Here is a 23,665-nt window from a genome sequence, read left to right on the forward strand (position 1 = left end):
GTGGATGGGGCGATGGGTGAAATAGGTGAAGGGGATTAAAAGTACACTTATCATGAGCACTGAGTAATGTGTAGAATTCCTGAATCACTATATTGTACATCTGAAACTAATATAACACTGTATGTTAACTATATTGGAATTAAAATTTTAAAAAGAATTTTTAAAAAGCCATATTCTATACATCCCAGTTGTAGATTCATGCTGTGCATATTAAACATTCTGAACACTTCGCAATAAAGAAACTTGTCTATCTTTGTCTAATCCAGCTGTCAAGAACCTTATATGTTTGCCCAAGTACTCTTTAGTTACACAACACACCTATTTACATGCCTTAGAACCAAGATATCATATATACTCTGAGAAATGTTGGTATGGTCTACTTATTTTACAAATGAGTAAAATGAAGTAACAAAGTGCTGAGAATAAAAAAAAGTTATTTTTCTAGAAATCATCTGAGCATTTATTGGCTCTACTAGTAGTAACAACCAGAACCAGTTTAAAACCCATCCCAATCTTTCAATAACTTCACATCAGTAGTCAATGATCACCCCTTCCACAAGTCAGCCAATCAACAACAGCCTTACTCTAGTACACATGCTTCTGAAAGTAGCCAGTCAGCAATAGTCTCATTTAAGTAACTATACAAAAACAGATAAAGGTTAACCAACCCCTAAACACTTCTTACAAGTCTTCAAGTTTAGACATAATGAAAAAAAATATTGAGATCAGGTTCCTGGGGAAAGGTGTAAATAAATTCATTAGTTTGAAACAATTTTCCATTAGAATCTAGGGGTTTCTACTATACTTCCACATGAAAATTTTGTTCAAAATCTAAGGAAGTCTAGCTGAGAGTAAACTGTGTACTCTTGAAACGTGGTAGCTGTGCTATAATATGGGTATTTTGAGGAGGGATCACATCTTCTTCACTCTGAAGGTATTTTAGGTATTTGGAGTAAAAACAAGTTCCAGAGACAGCACATTTGGCTACAAAAGTTTAATCTCAGGGCTGAATCTAGAGATTCATAGGTCTTTATTTTTTATCTATTGGCTCTTTAAATCTGAAAGGAGCTTTTAAAGCCTAGCTATTATTCTGGCAATAAAATTTTGGTTGGTTGCTTAACTGCTGAGAATAAAAATGTTCCCATCCTCTGCTCTAGGAAAGTACTCATTGTTCTCTGCCCATAGCATCAAGTAAACTCCAGAATCAAGTTTTAAACCCACCTAAATCTATCAATGACAATGTTGCATCAGTAACTATGCTTCTGAAGGCAAACCTTTCATCACCAACTTGATACTGGAAGCATGTTCTTAGTGCCTTTCTCAAGTTACAAGTTAGTCAATCATTCAGCTCTTTATTGAATGCCTATTATGTGCTACGATGCTCTAGGTCAGTAGTTCTCAACTTTGACCACATATAAACCAACTATAAGGATTTAAAATCATGATGCCCAGGTCCTATTCACAGAAATTTCTTTGTCTGGTGTGTAGCCTGAGTAGTAAGTTTTTTATAAAGCTAGACCGGTTTTCACCTATAACAATTGAAACCCAGGGTCTTAAAGAGATATTTGTACACCTGTGTTCATAGTAGCATTATTCATGATAGCTAAAACATGGAAGCAATTCAAGTGTACGTCTACATATGAATAGATAAATAAAATGTCATGTATATATATGTAACTGAATATTATTCAGCCTTAAAAAGGAATGAAATTCTTACAAATACTACAACATGGATCAACCTTGAGGAGATTATGCTAAGTGAAATACGCTAATTACAAAACATAAATAGTATATGATGTCACTTATGAGTAGTCAAAATCAAGAGACAGAAAGTAGAACAGTGGTTACTAGGCCTAAAGGGAAGGGAGAATAAGGAGTTATTGTTAAATGTACTCATTTCAATTTTGCAAGATAAAAAGTTCTGGAGATGGATGGTGGTGATGGCTACACAGCAACATGAATGTACTTAATACCACTGAACTCTACACTTAAAGATAGTTAAGGTGGTAAATTTTGTTATGTGTATTTTACCACAATGAAAGAATTGAAAAAAATTCATTGGTCATAGATAAATGGTTTACTTCTGGACTCACAATTCTATTTCCTTGATCAATATGTCCATTCTTCTGCCAATCTTACTTGTCATAATTATGGAGTATTATAGCAAATTTTGAAATCAGGAAGTGGGGGTCCTCCAATTTTTTCTTTTTCAAGATTGTTTCAGCTATTTGGACCCTTGCAAATCCATATGAATTTGAGGATTGGCTTTTCCAGTTCTGCAAAGAAAGACCATTGGAGTCTTGCTAGGGATTGCATTGAATCTGTAGATCACTTTGGGTAGTATTGCCAATTTAACAATATTAAACTTTCTAATCCAGAAGCATAGGATGTCTTGCCATATATTTAGGTCCTCTTTAATTTCTTTCAACAATGTTTTGTAGTTTTCAGTATACAAGGCTTTCACCTTCTTGGTTTAATTTATTCCTAGGTATTTTACTTTTTTGGATGCTATTAAAAGTGAAATTGTTTTTTTAGCTTCCTTTTTGGATTATTCACTAGTAGTGTATAGAAATACAATTAATTTCTGAGTGTTGATCTTGTACCCTGCAACTTTGCTGAATTTGTTTACTAGGTCTAGTATCGAAGTTATCAACTAGTAACTGGTGAGGAAATGATTATTTCTCCCTTTGGTATCCCTCAGCCTGGATTTAGGCAGCCTGAAATGAGGAAATAGTCATTGGTGCGGTGAGGGATTGGTTCCAGAGAAGCCTTCTAGCTCAGACTCAAAGAGGAAGAGTGTCTTCTTGTAGCTACAGGACTCCACAAGCATCAAAAATGTTATCATGTTGTGGAAGTTCCCTTATATTCTTAGTTTTGAGTTTTTATCATGAAAAGGTGTTGGATTTGTCAAATGTTTTCTTCTACATCAGTTGCAATGATCATGTGGTATTTTGTCTTCATTCTATTAATGTAATATGGTATATTGATTTATTTTCTATGTTGAACTAATCTTGCCCTCCTGGGATAAATTCCATTTGGTCAAAGTGTTTAATCTATTGATATGCTGCTGGATTTGGCTTGCTAATATTTAGTTGAGAATTTTTGCATCTATATACATAAAAGATATTGATCTCTAGTTTTCTTGTGATGTCTTTATATGACTTTGGTATCAGGGTAATGTTAGTCTCAAAGAATGAGTTACAAAGTCTTCCCTTCTATTTTATTTTTTGGAAGAGTTTGAAAAGGATCAGTGTCAATTCTTTAAAATTCTATGGTAGAATTCACCAGGGAAGGCATTTGGCCCTGGATCTTTCTTTGTTGAGAGGTTCTTTAATTACTGATTAAATCTCTTGTGATAACACTGTTTAGGTTTTCTATTTCTTCTTGATTCAGTTTTTATAATTTGTATGTTTCTAGGAATTTCTCTATGTTATTTAGGTTATTTAATTTTTTGGTATACAACGGTTTATAGTATTCTCTTATAATCCTTTTTATTTCCCTAAGGTCAGTAGTAATGTCCCCATTTTTGTTTCTGATGTGGGTTTTTTTTTAATCTTCTTATAATATTTATTTTGTAAGCTGTTTTTCATCTTAAATCAGTCAGAGTAGCTTTTCTGTGATCTGTAACTAAGAAGCCTGAGTAACACATCAGACATCCCTGACTTGTTCTTGATTTAGTGAAATTTTAAAATTGGCTTCTACCTAAAATTTTGCTTAGATTAAAATTCTATGAGTCAGTCAGAGAAAGACAAATACTATATGATTTTACTCATATGTGAAATTTAAGAAACAAAATAAACAAGCATAAGAAAAAAAAGAGAAAGGTAAACCAAGAAACAGATTCTTAAATATAGAGAACAAACTGAGGGTTACCAGAAAGGACCTGGGGGGGGGGGGGATGGGTGACATAAGTGATGGGGATTAAGGAGTGCACTTGTGATGAGCACTGGGTATTGTATGGAAGAGGTGAATCACTAAATTTTACACCTGAAGCTAATTAACACTGTATGTTAACTAATTGGAATTTAAATAAAAACTTTAAAAAAAATTGTATGGAAACTTTTAGGGAAACTTTGGCCTGGTCTTGCAAATGCTTACACATCAAATTTGTTTGATTTTTTAAAAATGAATAAACAGTCTCTCTTCCTATTTCTGTTTTTAATTACAAAATTATAAGGATTCCAATTTGGAGGTAAGATAGAGTAAGCACACTCCATTCTGATTTTCCTATTGAATGCAGCTATAAAACTTGGACAGAATGAGTGTAACACCTTTTGAGAACTCTAAAAAGTAGATAAGACATATGATCTCACTGATATGAAGAATTTGAGAAAAAGACAGAGGATCATAGGGGAAGGGAGAGAAAAATGAAACAAGATGAAACCAGAAAGGGAGACAAACCATAAGAGACTCTTAATCTCAGGAAAGAAACTGAGGGTTGCTGAATTGGAGGGGGTTAGGAGGGATGGGGTGGCTGGGTGATAGACATTGGGGAGGGTATGTGCTATGGTGAGCGCTGTGATTGTGTAAGACTGAAGAATCACAGACCTGTACCCCTGAAACAAATAATACATTATATGTTAATAAAAAAATAATAAAAAGTAGATAGAAGTAGGTAGAGTGGAGAAAAAGACAGAATTCAAAGTATCACTTAATCAATGGTGAGTGAACTATTTTTCTCCCTCTGGTAGCCCTCAGCCTGGTTTTGGCAGCCTGAAATGAGGAAATGGGCATTGGTGTGGTAAGAGGGAGGTGTCAGAGAAGGCTTCCAGCTCAGGCTCACAGAACCTCTATAGCTACTGGACCCCACAAGCACCAAAAACTGAGGGAGGCGAACTTTCCAATCAGGGGAGTTATAGTCTCAAAACGGTGAGGGGATCCCCATTGCTTTTTTAATTCTCTCTGACTTCCCTTCTCCACTTAGCCCTGGACATGGGGGCAGTTATGGTGATGGCAGAAATGAAATAAATAAAGCCCCAGCATTCTAAGTGGAGGATCAAAAGGGAGTCCCACAGAGTTAGTAAGTACTGAGGAGAGTAAGAGGGAGAAGTTTTGACAAGTACCTGGTAAAACTGTTGATGAACTCCTGGCATATCACTTCTGAGGAGTGCATGTGTGATTCTGATCATAAAAAACATACTAAAGACTGAGAACTCCAACAAGAGAGGGACTACCGCTCAGGACTCTGGACACCGAACCGCCTATGTGTGAGACAGATTTGCATAAAGCTGTGAAGGCTTTGAAAATGGAACTGACATTGAAACCACAACCCACAAATGGCTGGCTGGAACTTGCAACCTGAACCCAACCAGGTTAAATGCCTGCTAAAACAAAAATATCAACATTCTCCATATGATTTAAACAAAACACAGAGTCTTATAATATTCAAAACATCCAGGATACAGTCGAGAATACGAAGCCTATGAAGAACCAGACAGATCTAAACTTACATGCGAAAGAGACAATTAACACATACCAATGCTGATTTGACACAGATGTTTGAATTATCTGTCAAAGCACTGGAGAAGCTATTATAAAATTATTCCCAGAATAAAGACAAACATTCTTAACATGAATCTGAAGATATAAAGTCTTACTAAAGAAATGGAAGATAAAACAAAGAATCAAATGAAAATTTTACAAAAAATGCAATATTTTAAAAATCTGACTGGAAGTAATGGATTCAATAGCAAAATTGAGAAAGCAAAACAAGTAAGTTAATCAGCAGATAGATCAATAGAAATATTTGGTCTGAAAACAGAAAAATATTTCTTAAAAAGTACAGAGCCTACAGAACCTGTGACACAATACCAAAAGGTCTAATGTTTATGTTATCCAAGTCCCAAAGAGAGAAATCAATTATCACTGATACTATTCACTAAATGGTTATTATTAACAAACCCTGAAATTAACATGTGTTGGTGAGGGTGTGGAGAGATAGGAACCCTCCTTCATTGCTATTGGGAATGTAAAATGGTGCAACCACTGTAGAAAAGTTTGGCAGTTTCACAAAATGTTAAATATAGGAATTACAATATGACTCAGCAATTCCACTCTGAGGTGTATACTCAAAAGAACAGAAAACAGGATTCAAACACACAGGACTGTACACAAATATTTATAGCAGAATTATTCACAATGGCTAAAAAGTCAAAACAAGCCAAATATCCATCAACAGATGAATGGACAAACAAAATGTAGCATATACATGCAAGGGAATATTATTCAGTCATAAACAAGAATGAAGTTCTGATACATGCTGCAACATGGATGAACCTTGAAAACATTACACTAAGTGAAAAAATGCAGATGTAAAATAATACAGACAAATATGCATGATTTCGCTTTTGGAAGGTATCCAGAATACACATATTCACAGAGACAGAAGGTAGAAGAGAAGTTATCAGGGACTAGGTGGTGGCGGAAAGGGGAATTATACTTAATGGATACAGAGTTTCTGTTTGGGATGATGAAAAAGTTCTGGAAATAGATAGCAGTGATGGTTATACAACATTGTGAATGTAATGAATACCACTGAATTGTATACTTAAAAACATTAAAATAGTACACCATCCTATATTATTGAATTATTAAGTGTTGAATTACCATATTGTACCTCTGAAACTAATATTACACTGTATGTTAACTAGAATTAAAATAAACACTTTAAAAAATGTTAAAATAGTAAATTTTATATTGTGTATATTTTACCACAATAAAAAACGGGTTTCCTCTGGCTGAAAACTTCCCAAATTTGGCAAAAGACAGAAATGTACAGATTCAAGGAGTTCAGCAAATCCCAAATAGGACAATCCCAAAGAAATTCAGACCTAAACACAGCATAATCAAACTGCTGAAAACCAAAGACAAAGAAAACAATTTGAAAGCAAAGAAAAACACCTTATTATAAAGGAACAATTATTCAAATAACTGCTGATTGTTACCAGAAATCATGGAGACCCAAATGAAGTGGCGCAAAACTTTTTAAAATGCAAGAAAAAAAAGTGTCTACCTAAAATTCTATATCCAGTTAAAATATTATTTAGGAATCAAGGTGAAATAAAGACAGTCTCAGATGAAAGAAAGCTAAGAGAATTGTCATAAGACCTACTCGAAAAAAATTACTAAAGAAAGTTCTTCAGACAAAAAGAAAATGATACCAGAAGGAAACTTGGCATATCATTAATAAAGGATGAGCAAAAGAAATGGTAAGTTTCTGAGTAAATATAATAGATCATTCTCTCTTGAGTTCTTTAAAAATTATTTGATGGCTGAAAGCAAAAATTATAACATTATCTAATGGAGTGTTCAATGAATATAGGTGTAAAATATATATATATGACAAATAAAACATAAAACAAGGAGGATAAAGGGACAGATGATGGTAAGTATTCTACATTCCACTTTAAGAGGTAAAATATTTATTCTAAGTAAAATGTTAAAGCTTAAGTATGCAAATTGTGCAGCTACTCTGGAAAACAGTTAGCATCATATCAAGTTAAATATACACTTACAATGTGACCTAGCCTAGGTATTTACTCCACAGAAACAAAAACTTATGGTTACACAAAAATATGTATATGAATGTTTATATCTATTTATTTTAGATATTTATAATCTCCAAACTCTATTTATAATCACCAAACTCTATTTTTAATCTATTTATAATCACCAAATAGGAAACAAGTCATATACCCTTTAGTGGGTTAATGGATAAAGAAACTTGGTTTATAAATATAATGAATTACTACTCAGCAATAAAAAGGAATCAACTATTAATATATGCAACAGCTTGTATGAATTTCATAGGCATTACACTGAGTGAAAGAAGCCAGTCTCAAAGGTTACATAAGGTAATATTCTATTTATAGGACATTCTCAAAAAGACAAAACTATAGTAACAGAGACCATAATATCAGGGATTGCAATATGGAAAAACTGAAGAACTGAAAGGAGTAACAGATGAATCAGAGTGAGATTTTACCTCACATTATTCCCAGTAAGCGATAGAACAAGTAGACAAACAAAATCAGTGGGATATAAGAGATTTGAATTATAAAATTAAGAAAATTGACCCAGTGGACATATAGGCAACAACTACAGAGTATATATACCTTTTAAGTACACTTGAAACATTAACCAAAATTGACATTTACGCAGCCATAAAGACAATCTCAACACACTTGAAAGTTTGAAATCATGCAGAGTATATTCTCTGATATACCACTACAATACAGATACCATACATACCCAATGGAACGGATAAAATTAAAGAGATTGATCATACCAGGTGTTGGTGACAATTTGGAACAACTGGAACTCTTGCATAATGCTGATGACAATATAAAACAATGTAGCCCCTTTGGAAAACCGTGCAACAGTTTTCTAAACAATTAAACATACACTTGCCATGTTACCTAGTAATCCCACTCCTCAGTATTTACAAAAGGTAAATGAAAACATCTGTCGATTTAAAGACTTGTATACAATGTTCATAGCAGCTTAAACCAGCTAAAACTGGAAAGAACTAGGGCACCTGGGTGGCTCAGTCATTAAGCGTCTGCCTTCAGCTCAGGTCATGGTCCCAGGGTCCTGGGATCAAGCCCCGCATGGGGCTCCCGGCTTAGCGGGAAGCCTGCTTCTCCCTCTCCCACTCCCCCTGCTTGTGTTCCCTCTCTCGCTGTGTCTCTCTCTGTCCAATAAATAAATAAAATCTAAAAAAAAAACAACAACAAAAAACTGGAAAGAACCTGTACTGTACTGGTTTTCTGTGCTGTGTACCAACTTACTACAAATTTAGTGGTTTAAAATTGGTATTTTTTTTAAATTTATTTTTGAATAGGCAATTCACTAATAGTTCAAAATGCCAAAGGTATATAAGGGTATGAAGTGAAAAGTCTTCATCACTCCTGTCTCTCAGGCATCTACTTCCTTTCCTTACTCATGTAATCCTTGTTTAAAGAGCTCCTAAAGAGCTGTTTTGTGCATAGAAAAGCCAATCTGTATATGTATATATACACATGTGATACATTTGTACAAGAACCAAGAGTGGAATGATATGCACCAGGGTTATTAACATTGCTTACTTGGGTGTGTGGAGTAAGGGAAAAGGAACTAAGAAACGAAGAAAATCTATTAACTTTTTAAATACATATTGGCCTCATTTAACTGGTTGATCTAATTCTAGTCAGGAGCACAGGATTTTAAGAAGCAGACTACCTATCTGATTACCTTTGGCAAATTTCTTATTCTTTAGGCCTCAATATCCTAATTTACAAATGGAGGTACTGATAGTTTCTACCTCTTAAGATCATCTGGGGGCAAACTATAGCAAATAACTGATACACAGGATTTTAGCCTAGTGCCTGGCATATAGAAAATGGCTAGTAAATGTTAGCTATAAAAAATAACAACCTTAAACTCATTTTTAGAAAACAAAATGATTCAAAAAGGACTAACCATCCAAATAAAGAAGCTAGAAAGAGAACAACAAAATACACTTAAAGAAATGTGAAGGGGACACTTCAGGTCAAGAGTGTTATAAACTCACACTTTAAACTCTCCTCCTGCTTTACATATGTGGATTAGAGATTCAGTTAACAACAAGAAAAAGACCAACTCATGTTCAAACATGAAATGAACATTTCTCTGGGTCAGAAACAGAAGGCAATAGTGAGATGTGGCTAGAGCCACAGCCCTGCAGATTTCTGGGTCCACAAAACAACTAGAAGCCAGTGGGATTTTTTTAATCGTCTGAAGTGACGAAAGCACTCCATATGTGGCATGGAACCATGGTCTAGCTGGGCTCTGAGAAAGCGGATGTGATCACTATCTGATGTTACTGCTTATGTAAACCTGTATAACTTCATTATTAGTAGGATCAACAGAGAAAACTGCACGGAGACCTGAGCAAAGCTGCGTCCTGCCCAAGATACCGGGCCAGGCACAGCCTCCAGCCACTTTGGGGCAGGAGTTCCTAGGCATGGAAACCCAGTTTTGGACTAGGGTCCTGGATGACTAGAGGGAGGAAACCACAAAACTGCCAAACAGGGAGGGGTGAGCACAGAGAGAGGCGAGGCGGGGAAAAATCTCCCACTGAACATTGAATCTGCAGATAAAAAAATACCACACCATCTGATGGAAATTAACACTAAGAAAGAAAACCAAGAACAGAACATGAAATAACCAGAAAGCGTGGACAAATATTTTAAAAAATCTTCTTAAATAGGTTGTAATCAAGAAAGGAAGGGATGAAGGAAAGAAGGAAAGGAAGGAAGGAAGGAAGAAGAAAATTCAGGAGGAGAAACTTATTGCAGGCAGTAATCCAGAGAGTTTGAGCACTGAAGTTGACTTCTGCTTTGAGAGTACTTGCTGAACTGAAAACCGGGCATCAGTTTTACAGCCTAACCCTGGAGAAGGAAAACAAAGCTCATGTCTAATAGGAAACTGGCCTACAAAGCTGAGACCACAAAGGTCTATATCTTAGTGTGAGGGTGAATTAGAAACACTTGCTCGCTTACTCCCTCAACCACTGGTACAGCAAAAAAATTATCCGTCTCAAACTGTGACATGTCGGGAGTAGGGAGGTTCCCCTGAGAATTTGTATTTATAAACTATATAAGAAAATTTGTATAGCTATTTCAAACAAAATAACAAAATAACAAAAATGCTAAGCATTACTCGATTTGATAACGCGGGTCACTATAAAATAAAGCTCAATTCACCAGGAAAATAAACTAAGCTTGTATGTACATTATATAATCTTAAAGCAAAAGATGATAAAATTACAGCTTTAAAGAGATAAATCCATCATCAGAGTCAGAGATTTTAAAACATGCCCTTTAGTAACGGATCAAGGGTAATAAAAAATCAGTAAGGCTTTAGAAAATTACTATAGTGAAGTAATTTGGTCTCAAGTGTATACCTTCTGCCCACAGGACTTCTTTTAGCGTTTCTTATACTGCAGGTTTCCTAATGATAAATTCAGAAAAAGTCTTTGCCTTTGTTTTTGAAAAGCATTTTTGGGGCGCCTGGGTGGCTCAGTTGGTTGGGCGACTGCCTTCGGCTCGGGTCATGGTCCCGGAGTCCTGGGATCGAGTCCCGTGTCAGGCTCCCTGCTAAGCAGGGAGCCTGCTTCTCCCTCTCACCCTACCCCCTTCTTGTGCTCTCTCTCTCTCTCTCTGTTTCAAATAAATAAGATAGAATCTTTAAAAAAAAAAAAAAGAAAAGCATTTTTGCTAGGAATGTAATTCTAGGATGACAGTTTTTTTTTCTTTCAGTGCTTTTAAGAAAATCTGATGTCATCCTCATCTTTGTTCCTGTTATGTCATGTCTTTTTTATCTGGCTACTTAATTAAAATTTTATCGGGCTGCTTAAAATGTTCTCTTTATTACTGGTTTTGAGCAATTTTATTATGCTACCTTTGTGGGTTTTCTTCACACATCACATACTTGGGATTTGCCGAGCTTCTTGGATCTGTTTTTCATGGATAGTTTTCATGTTTGGAAAATATTAGACCTTAATGTCCTGTAGCTCACTGGATTGTTTCTCTTGCTGTCCTAAAACTCTCTGAACTTTTCTTCTGCTGTGTCTGATCTGCCATTAATCCCATCAGCATAATTTTTATCCCAGATGTAGTTTTTATCTCTAACATTCAATTTGGATTTTTAAATATCTTCTCAATTTTTTTAAGATAATTCTATTAACTTTTAATGTCTTGTCCTAATTCTGACATCTGTATCAGTTCTGGGCCAATTTTGACCAGCTATTTTCCTCATTATGACCATGTTTTCCTGCCTCTTTGTATGCTTGGTAATCTTTAATTGGATGCCAGACATGGTGAATTTTACTTTTGTGGGTACTCATTATTTTTGTATTCCTTTATATCTTCTTGAGTTTTGTTCTGGGATATAATACACATATATGGAAATTACTTGACCCTTTCAGGTCTTGCTTTTATGATTTGTTAGTTGGGTCCAGAGCAGTGCTCAGTCTGCTAATTATTATAAGTGTTAATTATTCTCACACTAATGAAGCAAGAATTTCCTGAGTTTTCTACCCAATGCTCCCTGAATTTTACATTTTTAAATTCTTATAGGTATATGCACTGTTTGTAGCCCTGTTTAAAATGCCAGCATTATTCCCCCTAATCCTTTCAGATTTTTCTTTCCCTTAGCCCTGGTTAGTTTCCTCACATACAACATAGTACTCTGCTGAATACCGCAAATCTCTTGCAGCTCTCTCCTCTCTGGGACTTAGTCCTATAAACTTATCTTCCCTGGGCCTTTCCAGACTCTCAGCTCTGTCTCCTTAGGGAATCTCTGTTTATGCTTCACTTTCCTTTCTCTTGTGAGCTCTCAAATCAGTAAACTCAGGCAACCATAGGGCTCACCTCATTCGTTTTGTCTCATGGATCACTCTTTCATTCTTGAGGTCACTGTCTTGAAAACCATTGTTTCATGTTTTTTTGTTTATTTCATGGGGGAAGGTAAATCCAATCCTTATTACTCCAAACTGGCCAGAAGTAGAAGTTCTAAAACTATTTTTTAAATTACACAATAAAATGATTCTTAAAAATCCCGGGGCGCCTGGGTGGCTTCAGTCGTTAAGCATCTGCCTTTGGCTCAGGTCATGATCCCAGGGTCCTGGGATCGAGCCCCTCAACAGGCTCCCTGCTCAGTGGGAAACCTGCTTCTCCCTCTCCCACTCCCCCTGCTTGTGTTCCCTCTCTCGCTGTGTCTCTCTCTGTCAAATAAATAAAATCTTAAAAAAAAAAATCCCAAGGGGTCTAATATAAAACTAGTATGCAAGACAATAGTAGTAAAAGATAGGAAATGCTGAGGTAGATCTAAAAAGGTTAGGAAATTCTGACATAGGTACTTAGGTACTGGCATGAAAAGATTTTCACGATATTACCAGTCAGGATAGGGTTAGACTTACATTGTAGTAACCACCCCCAAAATGTCAATTACTAAAAGCAACAGAAATTTATTTCTCACTTATTTTAAAAGTCCATTGCAAATTGGAAGGGTGATTTTTCTGTTCATTAGTTACTCAGATGACAGAGCAACCACCATCTCAAATGTTTCCAGTAAACAAGTCAGAGGAAAGACAAGAGTCTAGAAGGTCTCAAATTGGCAATTCAGTGCTTGAGTTAAGAAGTTACACATCATATTTGCTCACAATTCACAGTCCAGATTCAGACAGATGGCCCCACCCACCCACAAGGGAAGTGTATTCCTGCTGTGTCTGGTTCTCTAGGGAGAACCTAACTATATAGTGAATAACCCTAAGGACTATCACGGGCCATCCTTCCGGTCAATAGTTATTCAGTGCACCTTCCTTCTTAAAGCCCAAACACATTTTCTCTTCTGAGGAGAGGTAACTCAAAAGTCCCATTAAATCAATGGCAGCAAGCTCTAAGTTCAGTATCTTCTGCCAGTCTCTAAGTCGGGGGATGGTATGCACTGTCTCCTCTTGAACTATTGACCTCTGAACTAAAAAGCTTATCTGTCTCCTACACATACAAGGTTGAAATAGAATTAGAAAAACCATAATAAACACTCCTATTAAGAAAGGGAAAGATGGGAGATACGCAAAGTCACTGGCCCAGAACAATTCTCTGCCACAAAAATTCCTTTGAGGGGGTCCCTAATCCATTGTTGTCCATTGATTCCACCATCTAGGAGGTCCCTCCTTTTTTCTTTATCCTTTTGACCATATCTGAGGTGGATACTGGAAAATAGGTTCTATTTGGGGACTAAGAAACTTTTTCCATCTGCTACCTCATGAAGAAAGTTGAGGGCCCAAAGGATAAAAAAAAAAAAATACTAATTGAAAGGGATACATGCACCCTGTTTATAGCAACATTATCAACAACAGCCCTGATTGTACAAAGAGCCCAAATGTCCATCAACTGATGAATGGATAAAGATGTGGTAATATATATATATATATATACACACAATGGAATATTAGCCATCAAAAAGAATGAAACCTTGCGGGATGCCTGGGTGGCTCAGTCAGTTAAGCACCTGCCTTCGACTAAAGTTGTGATCCCAGGATCCTGGGATGGAGTCCCCCATTGGACTCCTTGCTCCTCAGGGAGCCTGCTTCTCCTTCTGCCTGCCACTCCCCCTGCTTGTGCATTTGCGCGCTCTCTCTCTCTGACGAATGAATAAATAAAATCTTAAAAAAAAAAAAGAATGAAACCTTGTTACTTGCAATGACATGGATGGAACTAGAGTGTATTAAGCTAAGCAAAATTAGTGAGTCAGACAAAGACAAATACCATATGATTTAACTCATATGGAATTTAAGAAACGGAACAAACGAACATTAAAAAAAGTTTAAAAAGGGGGGTAAAAAAAAAGGAGGAAAACTAAGTAACAGACTCAACTATAGAGAACACACTTATGGTTACCAGAGGGGAGGTGGGCAGGGGGATGGGTTAAATAGCTGATGGGATTAAGGGGATTAAGGGTTTATAGGTGCTGGGGACTAGGCAGATTAAGCCATTTGTTGTGATGAGCACCAGGTGTTAATGGAAGATTTGGGTCACTAGATTCTACACCTGAAACTAGCATTACACTGTATGTTAACTAATTGGAATTTAAATAAAAACTTGGAAAGAAAAAAAGGAAAATTGGGGGCCTAAGTATTCATCTTAATTCTCGAACAATTATAAACTTTTAATCCAGGTTCCTGGTTTCTTTGACAGTATAACTCTCTCAAAATATTTGCTTCTTATTTATATAATTCCAGTTAGAAATGAGCCAATAGTCACACCCACAATTTTAAAGACATGGTCCCCCCTAAATTTTCCCCAAATTTAGCTGAAGTACCTTGAGCCCATCAGGCATTGGTAGAAGACTGACACTTTAGTACCCATTTCCTAAGCCATTTTGCCTATCTGAACAGATTTGCAGGCGTTAGTATTTCCAATTCCTGACATATATTAATATTTAGGATATGGGAATAAGGAACCAAAATACCTGGGAGTTCTCAGGAATCCCAAAATTATACAGAATCATCATTCTGTATTTCTCATAACACTATACTTAATATGTTTTAAAACAGTTGTCAGTGACCATAATACTGAATCATTTTTCTGTGATAATTATGCTAAATGTTTCATATATTTTCTGTTAAAAAGACATAATAATAAATATATGGTTTATTAATATGAACCAATGTATTATGATAAGATTATATATTTTAATACCACTGTCTCTGCCTGACAAAGATATTTGATAACAGAAAATATTAAATGAAGGAAACATTAGCATAAGTGCCAAATAAAAATCATTTTAAAAATTGAAAGTACTATAAATACTTAGTAAAAATTTATCTTAAAATGAAACTTAAAAGCACACAATACATTAACTGCCCTATCTGATAGTTTTTATCTTTATTTTGTAACAAACACTTCAGACACAGAAACTTATCTTTCATTTTTGAATTGGTATTAGTTGAGTTGCTAAGGATTATCCAAAAACCTCTACAAGTCGGTTTAGGTTACATGTTGATTTATAAAAGCTTTTTTCCCTTTTTGATGATGAAAATATTTTGTCTGCATTCCCTGATTTTGGTCTTGCTATTGAAATTGATACTGCCTTTGCTAATTTAGAGTTTAGATCAGTTTCTGATCTCATTTCAAAATGTTCCAAAAAACATTTACTTCTTTTCTTAGCATTTCTAGTTAAGAGTATTTGCAAAGAACAGCAGCCTTTGGCAAATAATCATACAAACTGGGAAATGCCAACAAACTTATTTGGTATATCTGAATGTTACATTTGGATATCCCATCAAGAGTAATAGCACCACACAGAATCACAAGTCAAAATTGCCAATTTACAGAATTAATTTGCTTCCACGTGTTATTCTTGGAACACCATTCATGAGATTTGCATAAATTATACTACATATAATCCTATTAACACTTATTTTACTTACAAGAATGACTCACCGTTAGTAGCCGACAGGAACATAAACATACATTTATAACATGGCAATAGCTACAAATAAGACTGTGTGATCAGATCGTGACCACTCCTCTTCTACACTCCTGATTTCTGGAAATGCTGACCTTACTCTTGGACTCTTGCTTTTGGGCTTGACTTCAGTGGATTCCTTCAATCCAGTAATGACTCTAAATTCATTACTAAGCTTTAATTCTTGCTTAGTTGCAATACTTTTTCCTGTTTCACCAATTTCCTGACTGATCTGTCATGAGATTCAGAAAAATACATAAATTTCCCAAGAAATGCTGTGGAAGAATTCCTGCGTAGAAACACTATGAGGCGGCCTCTCCTTAACCTAATTAGTCTTTTAAACAATTAGTATGATGTCTATATTCTTGATTTAATTACTTTGTTGCTTAAGGGCTTTCTCCTTTTACTGATTGGGGATGAGAAGTTTTGCCTCTTCCAACCCTTCAAGTATCTAAATTTCTGGACTTTCCCTATTCTCTTTTGTTTCCACTGGCAATCTTACCATTTCTCATCTGGGTTCACTTCTTTCTTAAAATATCTTGTCAAATGCAACTAATATAGTAAACAAAATTGTTATCCAAACCCTTCCAACAGAGATACAACTTCACTATATTATTTTTCTTCCAAGTATCACAGGCAAGTTTACCAAATCTTTTGCCATAGCAGAATGTGGATCACCTCATGTAACTTAACCATCTGTCACCTAAACCAATGCAAGAGAGTTTAATTTAGTACAGTTTTGTTTCTTTTTGTGTCACCTTCATGATTAATCCTGTATCAGATGGGATATTCCCTAACTGCATTAACTTAAAATAAAAATGTTTATTTCTTCCTTACGCTGCATGTCCATCTAAATAAACAGGGAGGCTCTGTTCACAGTCTCTCAGGAGCCCTGCCTGATGTAGCAATCATCATCACCATGTCAGAGAGAAAAGAAGGTTCTAAGGTGTCACGTCAACATTTAAATGATCTAAGTCAGAAGTTACTTTTGACTTACAATTCGTTGGCCAGGAAATAGTCATATGACCACACACTAGAAATATATGGTGAATAGCACGAATGAAAATCACATTAGGTAAAAAAAAAAAAAGAAAGAAAGAAAGAAAGAAAGAAAGAAAAGAAAAAGAAAAAAAGTTGACTTTGAAGAGTCAAAGAAAAAAATCTAGATAAATAAACTCTTAACTCAGGAGTTCATGCTGGAACAAGAGGCTGCCCACAACCATTTTGGGAAGATAATTAAAATTAAGTATCAGTGTTTTTCAACGTAAAAACTGAATACCCTTCAATATAATATTGCACTTAAAATTCTAGTACAGGTAATAACAAATGTAGACCAAAATTTATGAACTGAGAGCTTCCCTGTTGTGTTTGTAATAGCAAAAATACAAGAATGGTTCTAAAATTATGATATATCTATATAAAAATATAGAGCAGGTGCTGGCAAACTTTTTCTTAAAGTGCCAGATTTAAGATTTAGGCTTGTGAGCTATATGGTCTCTGTCCCGTACAACTCTGCTGTTGCAGTGCACAAGCTACAGCAGACAATAGGCAAACAAATGATATGGCTGCTTTCTAATACAACTGTGTTTATAAAAGCAGGTGGCCAACTATGGGTCAGAGTTTGCTAGCCTCTGATACAGAACAATTAAAGTCATGTTTTTAAGGCAGGGGGTGAAGACTTAAAATATTTTAAAAATTTAAAATTATAGTTTAAATTCTCCCAAATTCTCCACAAATGGCAAGTTTTACTCTAATATTTGGGGGGTGGGAGGGATTCATTTTTAAAAAGTGGTTGGATTGGGTGAGTAATGCAGTCAGTTTTTCTGTTCTGTTTTTGGAAAAGCCAAATGACTCCAGATGTGTCTGGCGTATTTTCTGGAAACCAAAATCCATGGTAACTTCTGTGATCTGCAATTATCCAGGACATTAACATCATAGCTATGGCTTCATTTATAGCTTAGTTCAATAATCTTCTTAATGATGAAGTAGGTCATCATTCATCACACAGTGTGTCATCGAAGAAGACTAACTTATTCTTAGTATATTCTTTTAAATAATGAAAGTGATTTAATGATACTTTTAACAAGCAATTAAAAGTTAACTTTACCTAACTGTAAAAGTAATTTCTCAGGATACCTTATCCCTCTATGATGTTCCATGTGTTGCTACAGATGTGTTTAATTCTTTACAAGATGACCCTAGTGAAGTATCTTTTAATTTATAGCTTCTGAGCTGATAATTAAACATTGTCATAACTTTTAAAGATCTACTTGACTATTCACTTTGTCTACATGGACCTGCAGATATGCCTCACTTAAAAAAATACTTTAAAAAAATAGTTGTTTCTCTCTTTTAATACATACTTTTAATAGTATCTTGAATAGGTAAGTCAAATGATTCGTGTCTTAGCTGAAAAAACAAGTCTTAGTGTTAAAGTAATCTAGTAAAAATGAAATATTTGCAATCCTTCTTTAGTGCCTACACACCTACAAAAGTCCTCCTTCGTTGAAGTCAGCACGAGTGCTTTTGGAATAATAATTTCAATGGAACAAAAATGATCATGTCAACCATGAAGCAAAAAAATGACATTATAGAAGCCTACAAATATTTAATGATGTTAAAACTTCTATAATTATTATATAAAGTATATCTTTAAATTACTTGCTACCTTTCCTATTAATAATATATTCACTAACTACTCCTCCTGAGGTAAAATTCCTCAAATCCTATTAATAAAAGAGATCACTAGGGCCTTTTCCTTAGATTAAGAAGTCCTTCATTCCAAATGCATATAATCAGTGTATGAATAAATAAAACTATAATTAGTACCATCAATAGGAGGGTTATTTGCAAAAAGATAATTTATTTTAAAAACAGACATTCAGTATAAATGCTTGGAACTACAGACGTGGTAGAAAAACACTAATTTCAGAATCAGATCCAATTTCATTCAAATCTTAGCTTTGTAACCTTAAGCAAATAATTGCTTAGATATTTGGTTTCCTCATTTTTTTACTTATAGCTAAAACAAGGTGATTTGTATCTTGTCAGTTCCTTTTTAAAATGTTTAGGTCTTAAAAATTTTTATGGGATGAAAAAAATTCCAATTTCCTCCCTCAAACTTTGGAGAGATGCAAAGGGGAAGAAATAACACAAAGATGGCATTCAGATTTTCAATGTAAATAAAAAGTATATCCCACAAAACAAATATAATGCTTCTTAGTGTCATGGAACTGCACTTAGAATCAATCGTAATTTTATTGTCAGGTAACAATAATACACTAAGGCACCTTGGTAGGTAGTTCTTAGGCAGTCACTAGAGTGCATCACTGGCCCTCACTGTCATATTAAGGATTTCTTAGCACTCTAAAGCAGGCACAGGCGAACCACAATCCATGGGCCAAACATTCTTGTTTTGTAAATAAAGTTTTATTGGAACACAAACAGGCTATCATTTACATTGCATCTACAGCTGCTTTCGAACTACAAGGAAGAGTTGAATAATTGTGACCACACGGCCCACAATTATTTACTATCTGGCCCCACACAGAAAGTTTGCTGACCACTGTTCTAAAGCACGGCTACTCAAAGGTTTGGTTTGCACACCTGAACTGTTTGTTCCTGAATGGAAATGAAATGAGATGGTGTGAGAACATAAACCAATTATGTTAACCAAGAACAGTGGTTATTTCAACGACACTTTTGTTTTCATTGCCAGGCTTTCTCAATGAAGGACTCACAGTCTGGTACAGGTTCCTTTTCTAATAGTGGGTAGGTATAAACAGCTCATTGATTAGCTACTTTGAATACCACTACTCTAAAGGTATAGAGCCACAGCAGAAGGAACTACCCAAAGCTCAGAGGTAACAGTGTCACTTAGAGACTTATCTTGGCACAGTGATCAAGGGTTTTGTAGCATTAGGTGATAGGTTTGGTAACTAATTAAATAGCATTCAGAAAATGGTCTTAACAGATTTTCCTCCACTCTTTGCTCTTCCTAAGATTTAAATTACTCCAAAAATCTTGTCAGCTATAGATTTATGTTTCAACAAGGTGAAGTGTAACAGCTGAAGTCCCTCTCTCCCTATCTTTTCTTGGTAGTAGGAAAGATGAAAATACTTGACCCTCCAAAAACAACTTTTCAAGAAAGTAAGTCAATAATATATTTTGCCTATTTAGCCTATTTGCTGAACAGATAGAAAACTATAATAGTAAATTATATTTCTCTTGAATTAAAAGAATTTTTAGAGTAAATCTATTCTCTGCAAACATTACCATTATTTTCCCCAGTACTTTAAGTCCTATTTTAAAAATAAATCATGCATCAATTAAAAAATACAGAATGAAATCCTACCGCTAACTTTAACATGAAATTTCCTTGAACAAGTATACAATTTCTAAAGGCGCCAAAGGTAATCCGACTCAAGCAGTTTTCTGAAAAATAAAATTATTCAGGGACAGATTTTTATTGCAAATATTTACTCAAAAACTACTATATACAGCAGAATTTTAATAGCTGTTTAAAACGTTTAACATTCAGTGAAACAAAACTTAAGAATTCAAAGCACATTTTAAGAAGTAAAAATGTAGCATTTTAAATAAATTTTTAGTACTTTAAAGCAAACTACTGTTATTCATATTATTTATTTCTATCTCTATTATTTTCTAGATGATAAAAAAAACAACTGAAAAGTCAATTTAGCAGCCATTTTATGGATAAAATAGGATATGGATAAATTAGGCTAAATATCCCAAACCAATTTTTTACATCACTGCTTTAGGTCCCATCTGAAGTTTCTATTTTACAATTAAAGAAAAAGTCACTTAAACATGGCATGAGCCAGGACATGTTTTCAGTTTACTGCTTTACAATATCTACATTATACCATACTTTGGTTTGGCTTCCAGACCATTTTTATGGGTCTATTTCTAAAGATCATTAAAACAATTAAAAGCATAATAGCTACAGGAGTTTCAACAATGGGTTTCTATTTTATACAACTAGCACACCAAGGATTTCTGCACAGCTTACACACTGACAAAAAGCACAAATATAAATTTATTATCTTAATAATTTCACTTTCACTGAAAGTTTAATTAAGGTAAGTTTACAGCCTGGCAGGCTAACACTTGTATGGAGGTACACAGATTCAAATATTCTGTTTACATGCTTCTGACAGTCTGGAATGTTATATTAAATCCAAAATTAATTTTACGTTCATCTAAATTCTCATTAGATCAATTAATTTAGCACTCTAAGCATGCTCCATTTACCAGCATCATACTCAAAATGAAGCCTTCATTAACAATGCCTATCAGCCATTATTTTTAATCAATTATTCCCAAAAGGTGTGGGGTTTCCAAATCTCTTCCTTTAAGTTAACTGAAAAGAATACATAGGTAATAAAATCTTTTAGTTTAGGACTGATGGAAGTTTCAAAAGCTTTATTATTATAATTGATATTCTAATAATCAATTTGTACTGGCCACCAAGTTCTCCTCACAAACCATTAAATGAGACTTTTCCATTGCAAACTTAACTTCCACTAACATCCTGTTATGTTTTAAAGGCTTCTTGGAAATCCACAGAAATCATGCTATTATCAGTGAATTGATTTCTTTAAGAAACTAGGTTGAACACAGGTAAAGTGTATATGAATGACTTCCTTCACATTTTTCTCTTTCTGAACTCTACATAACAGCACCTCTGAGCTCACCTGATAGCACTGTTCCAAATGTTCTTACCGTTGGTACACTAAACTTAGAATGACTAATAAATTTCAACTTCTTTCTTTTTCATCTGCCAGGTCTACTGTTGTCTCTGTTGCACTACGGCTATTTTCTCCAGGAACACTGTCAATTTGATCAGACACTAAGTCATCAGTCTTGGCTGAAGGATCACCACTACCTTTCTGAAGAATCTCTGTGGCTTCATACTCAAGTACCTCTGATGGAGTCAAAGGTTCTAAATGAACACTGCCTTGCTCACTAACATCAGAACTAACAGATTCAGGTTCATCTCTTTTTCTCAAAAACTGATCAATGCTAACATCACCAGATGTTAACTGCAAATCCTTAATATTCTTTGAAGAAAACCCAGCTTCACTGGAGTTGGAATCTTCAATCTGATCACATGAAATTAAGTTTCCTGAACTTTGACACATCTTCAACTCTGTTTTCTGACAAATGTGTTCTATTTGTTTCTCCTTTTCTACTTTAATGGCATCAATATTTGAATCATGACTGAAGATATTCTTTAACCCCGTTTTCTGGTCTTCGAGACAGGTATCATTTTCCTTATTTGAAACTGTTATGCTTTCTTCACTTTTTGTTGCTAATGAGCCTTCAAATGAATTTGTATCACATCCATTTTTTTCTTCCTCTGAAGAAGCTTTATCTTGTTTACTGAAAAAATAAAGCCATTTATTATCTGTTTCTTCAGAACACGATATATTTAAAAACTATCGAAATAAAAACATGCTCTTAAAAAAAGAAAAGGTCAAGGTACATTTGCCAAAAAGGAAAAAAATAATCCAGGTCCCAAGTCCTTGCCATGTTACAATTTAGGAGTGGCCATTTTCTTAGGCAAAAGAGTGAGAAACTCCAGAGTCACATGTTAAAAGGAGACCTGGGAAATCTATCAAAACTGGTTTTAGTCCTGGTAATCATTACTTTTATCTGTTCACACCCTGTCTTTAGTGGAAATTTAAGCAGTCTTATTAATTTGTATGAGTACTTTAAAGAAGAAGTGAATATATTTGGAAAAAAAATTTTTTAATGATTTATATACCCTCTTGGAATGTCTTACCCTATACAAAATCAAATAAGCATTCATAAACATTTCTCTAATTTTTAACAGTTTAACTTAAAAAAATAAACACATGCCTGAAAAAAATATATGTAAATATAAAACATGCGTATTATAGACATAAATATATGTGTATACATAAATGTTTATGTGTATATGAGGGTGTCTGTGTGTTCCCTATTAACCTGGAATATTAACAGAAACTATATAGTGAATCATAAAACATTAGAAACAGAACACTTTAAAGAGGATCTCCAGCTCCTTATCTAGATGTTACAATACTTATTTTACCAAAAATAAATTTAATGATTACAGATATCTTATCTCTTCTCTTAATCCACCTGGAATTTGGACTTTTTCTGAATGAATTGACAAAATATCAAAGCAATATTATCAAATGGTCATTTATTATTTACTAAATTATATTTATATAAGTTAAATAAGTCTGCTATTTATTTTGTTCTGATCTGTCTTTATTCTTGGGCCAATACCACCTAGTCTTACCAATTATAGTTAACAATATATTTTATTATTTAATAGAGCAAATCACCTACTATCCACTACTTTTCTCTCTAAGTTTAATAGTTTAAAAATGTAAAAGACATTTGTACAAGGATGCTCATAAAAACAATGTTTAAAATGCAAATACAGAGGGGCACCTGAGTGGCTCAGTTAATTAAGCGTCTGCCTTGGGCTCAGGTCATGATCCCTGGGTTCTGGGATCGAGTCCCATGTCAGGCTCCCTGCTTAGCAGTGAGTCTGCTTCTCCCTTTGCCTGCCACTCCCCCCAGCTTATGCTCGCTCTCTTGCTTGCTCTCTCAAGAAATAAAATCTTAAAAAAAAATAAATAAATAGCAAATACAG

At 34.7% G+C, this 23,665-nt stretch overlaps 1 protein-coding gene across 5 annotated transcripts in view; it reads right to left on the reverse strand.

Moving 5' to 3' along the window:
- Positions 1-18,858: 18,858 nt before the first annotated feature.
- ZNF280D (zinc finger protein 280D) overlaps positions 18,859-23,665 on the reverse strand; it is a 131,628-nt gene continuing 126,821 nt past the window's right edge. For 2 of the 5 annotated variants that reach the window (XM_027568949.2, XM_027568948.2), the window contains one exon: positions 21,774-22,398. In XM_027568949.2, the coding sequence (XP_027424750.1) occupies positions 21,774-22,398 (625 nt within the window). Of the gene's footprint in view, positions 22,399-23,665 lie in introns of all 5 variants that reach the window. The other 3 variants (XR_003515561.2, XM_027568947.2, XM_027568950.2) reach the window with 3 other exon arrangements.

This window comes from Zalophus californianus, chromosome 6 (genome assembly GCF_009762305.2).
Source record: "Zalophus californianus isolate mZalCal1 chromosome 6, mZalCal1.pri.v2, whole genome shotgun sequence".
NCBI lineage: Eukaryota > Metazoa > Chordata > Mammalia > Carnivora > Otariidae > Zalophus > Zalophus californianus.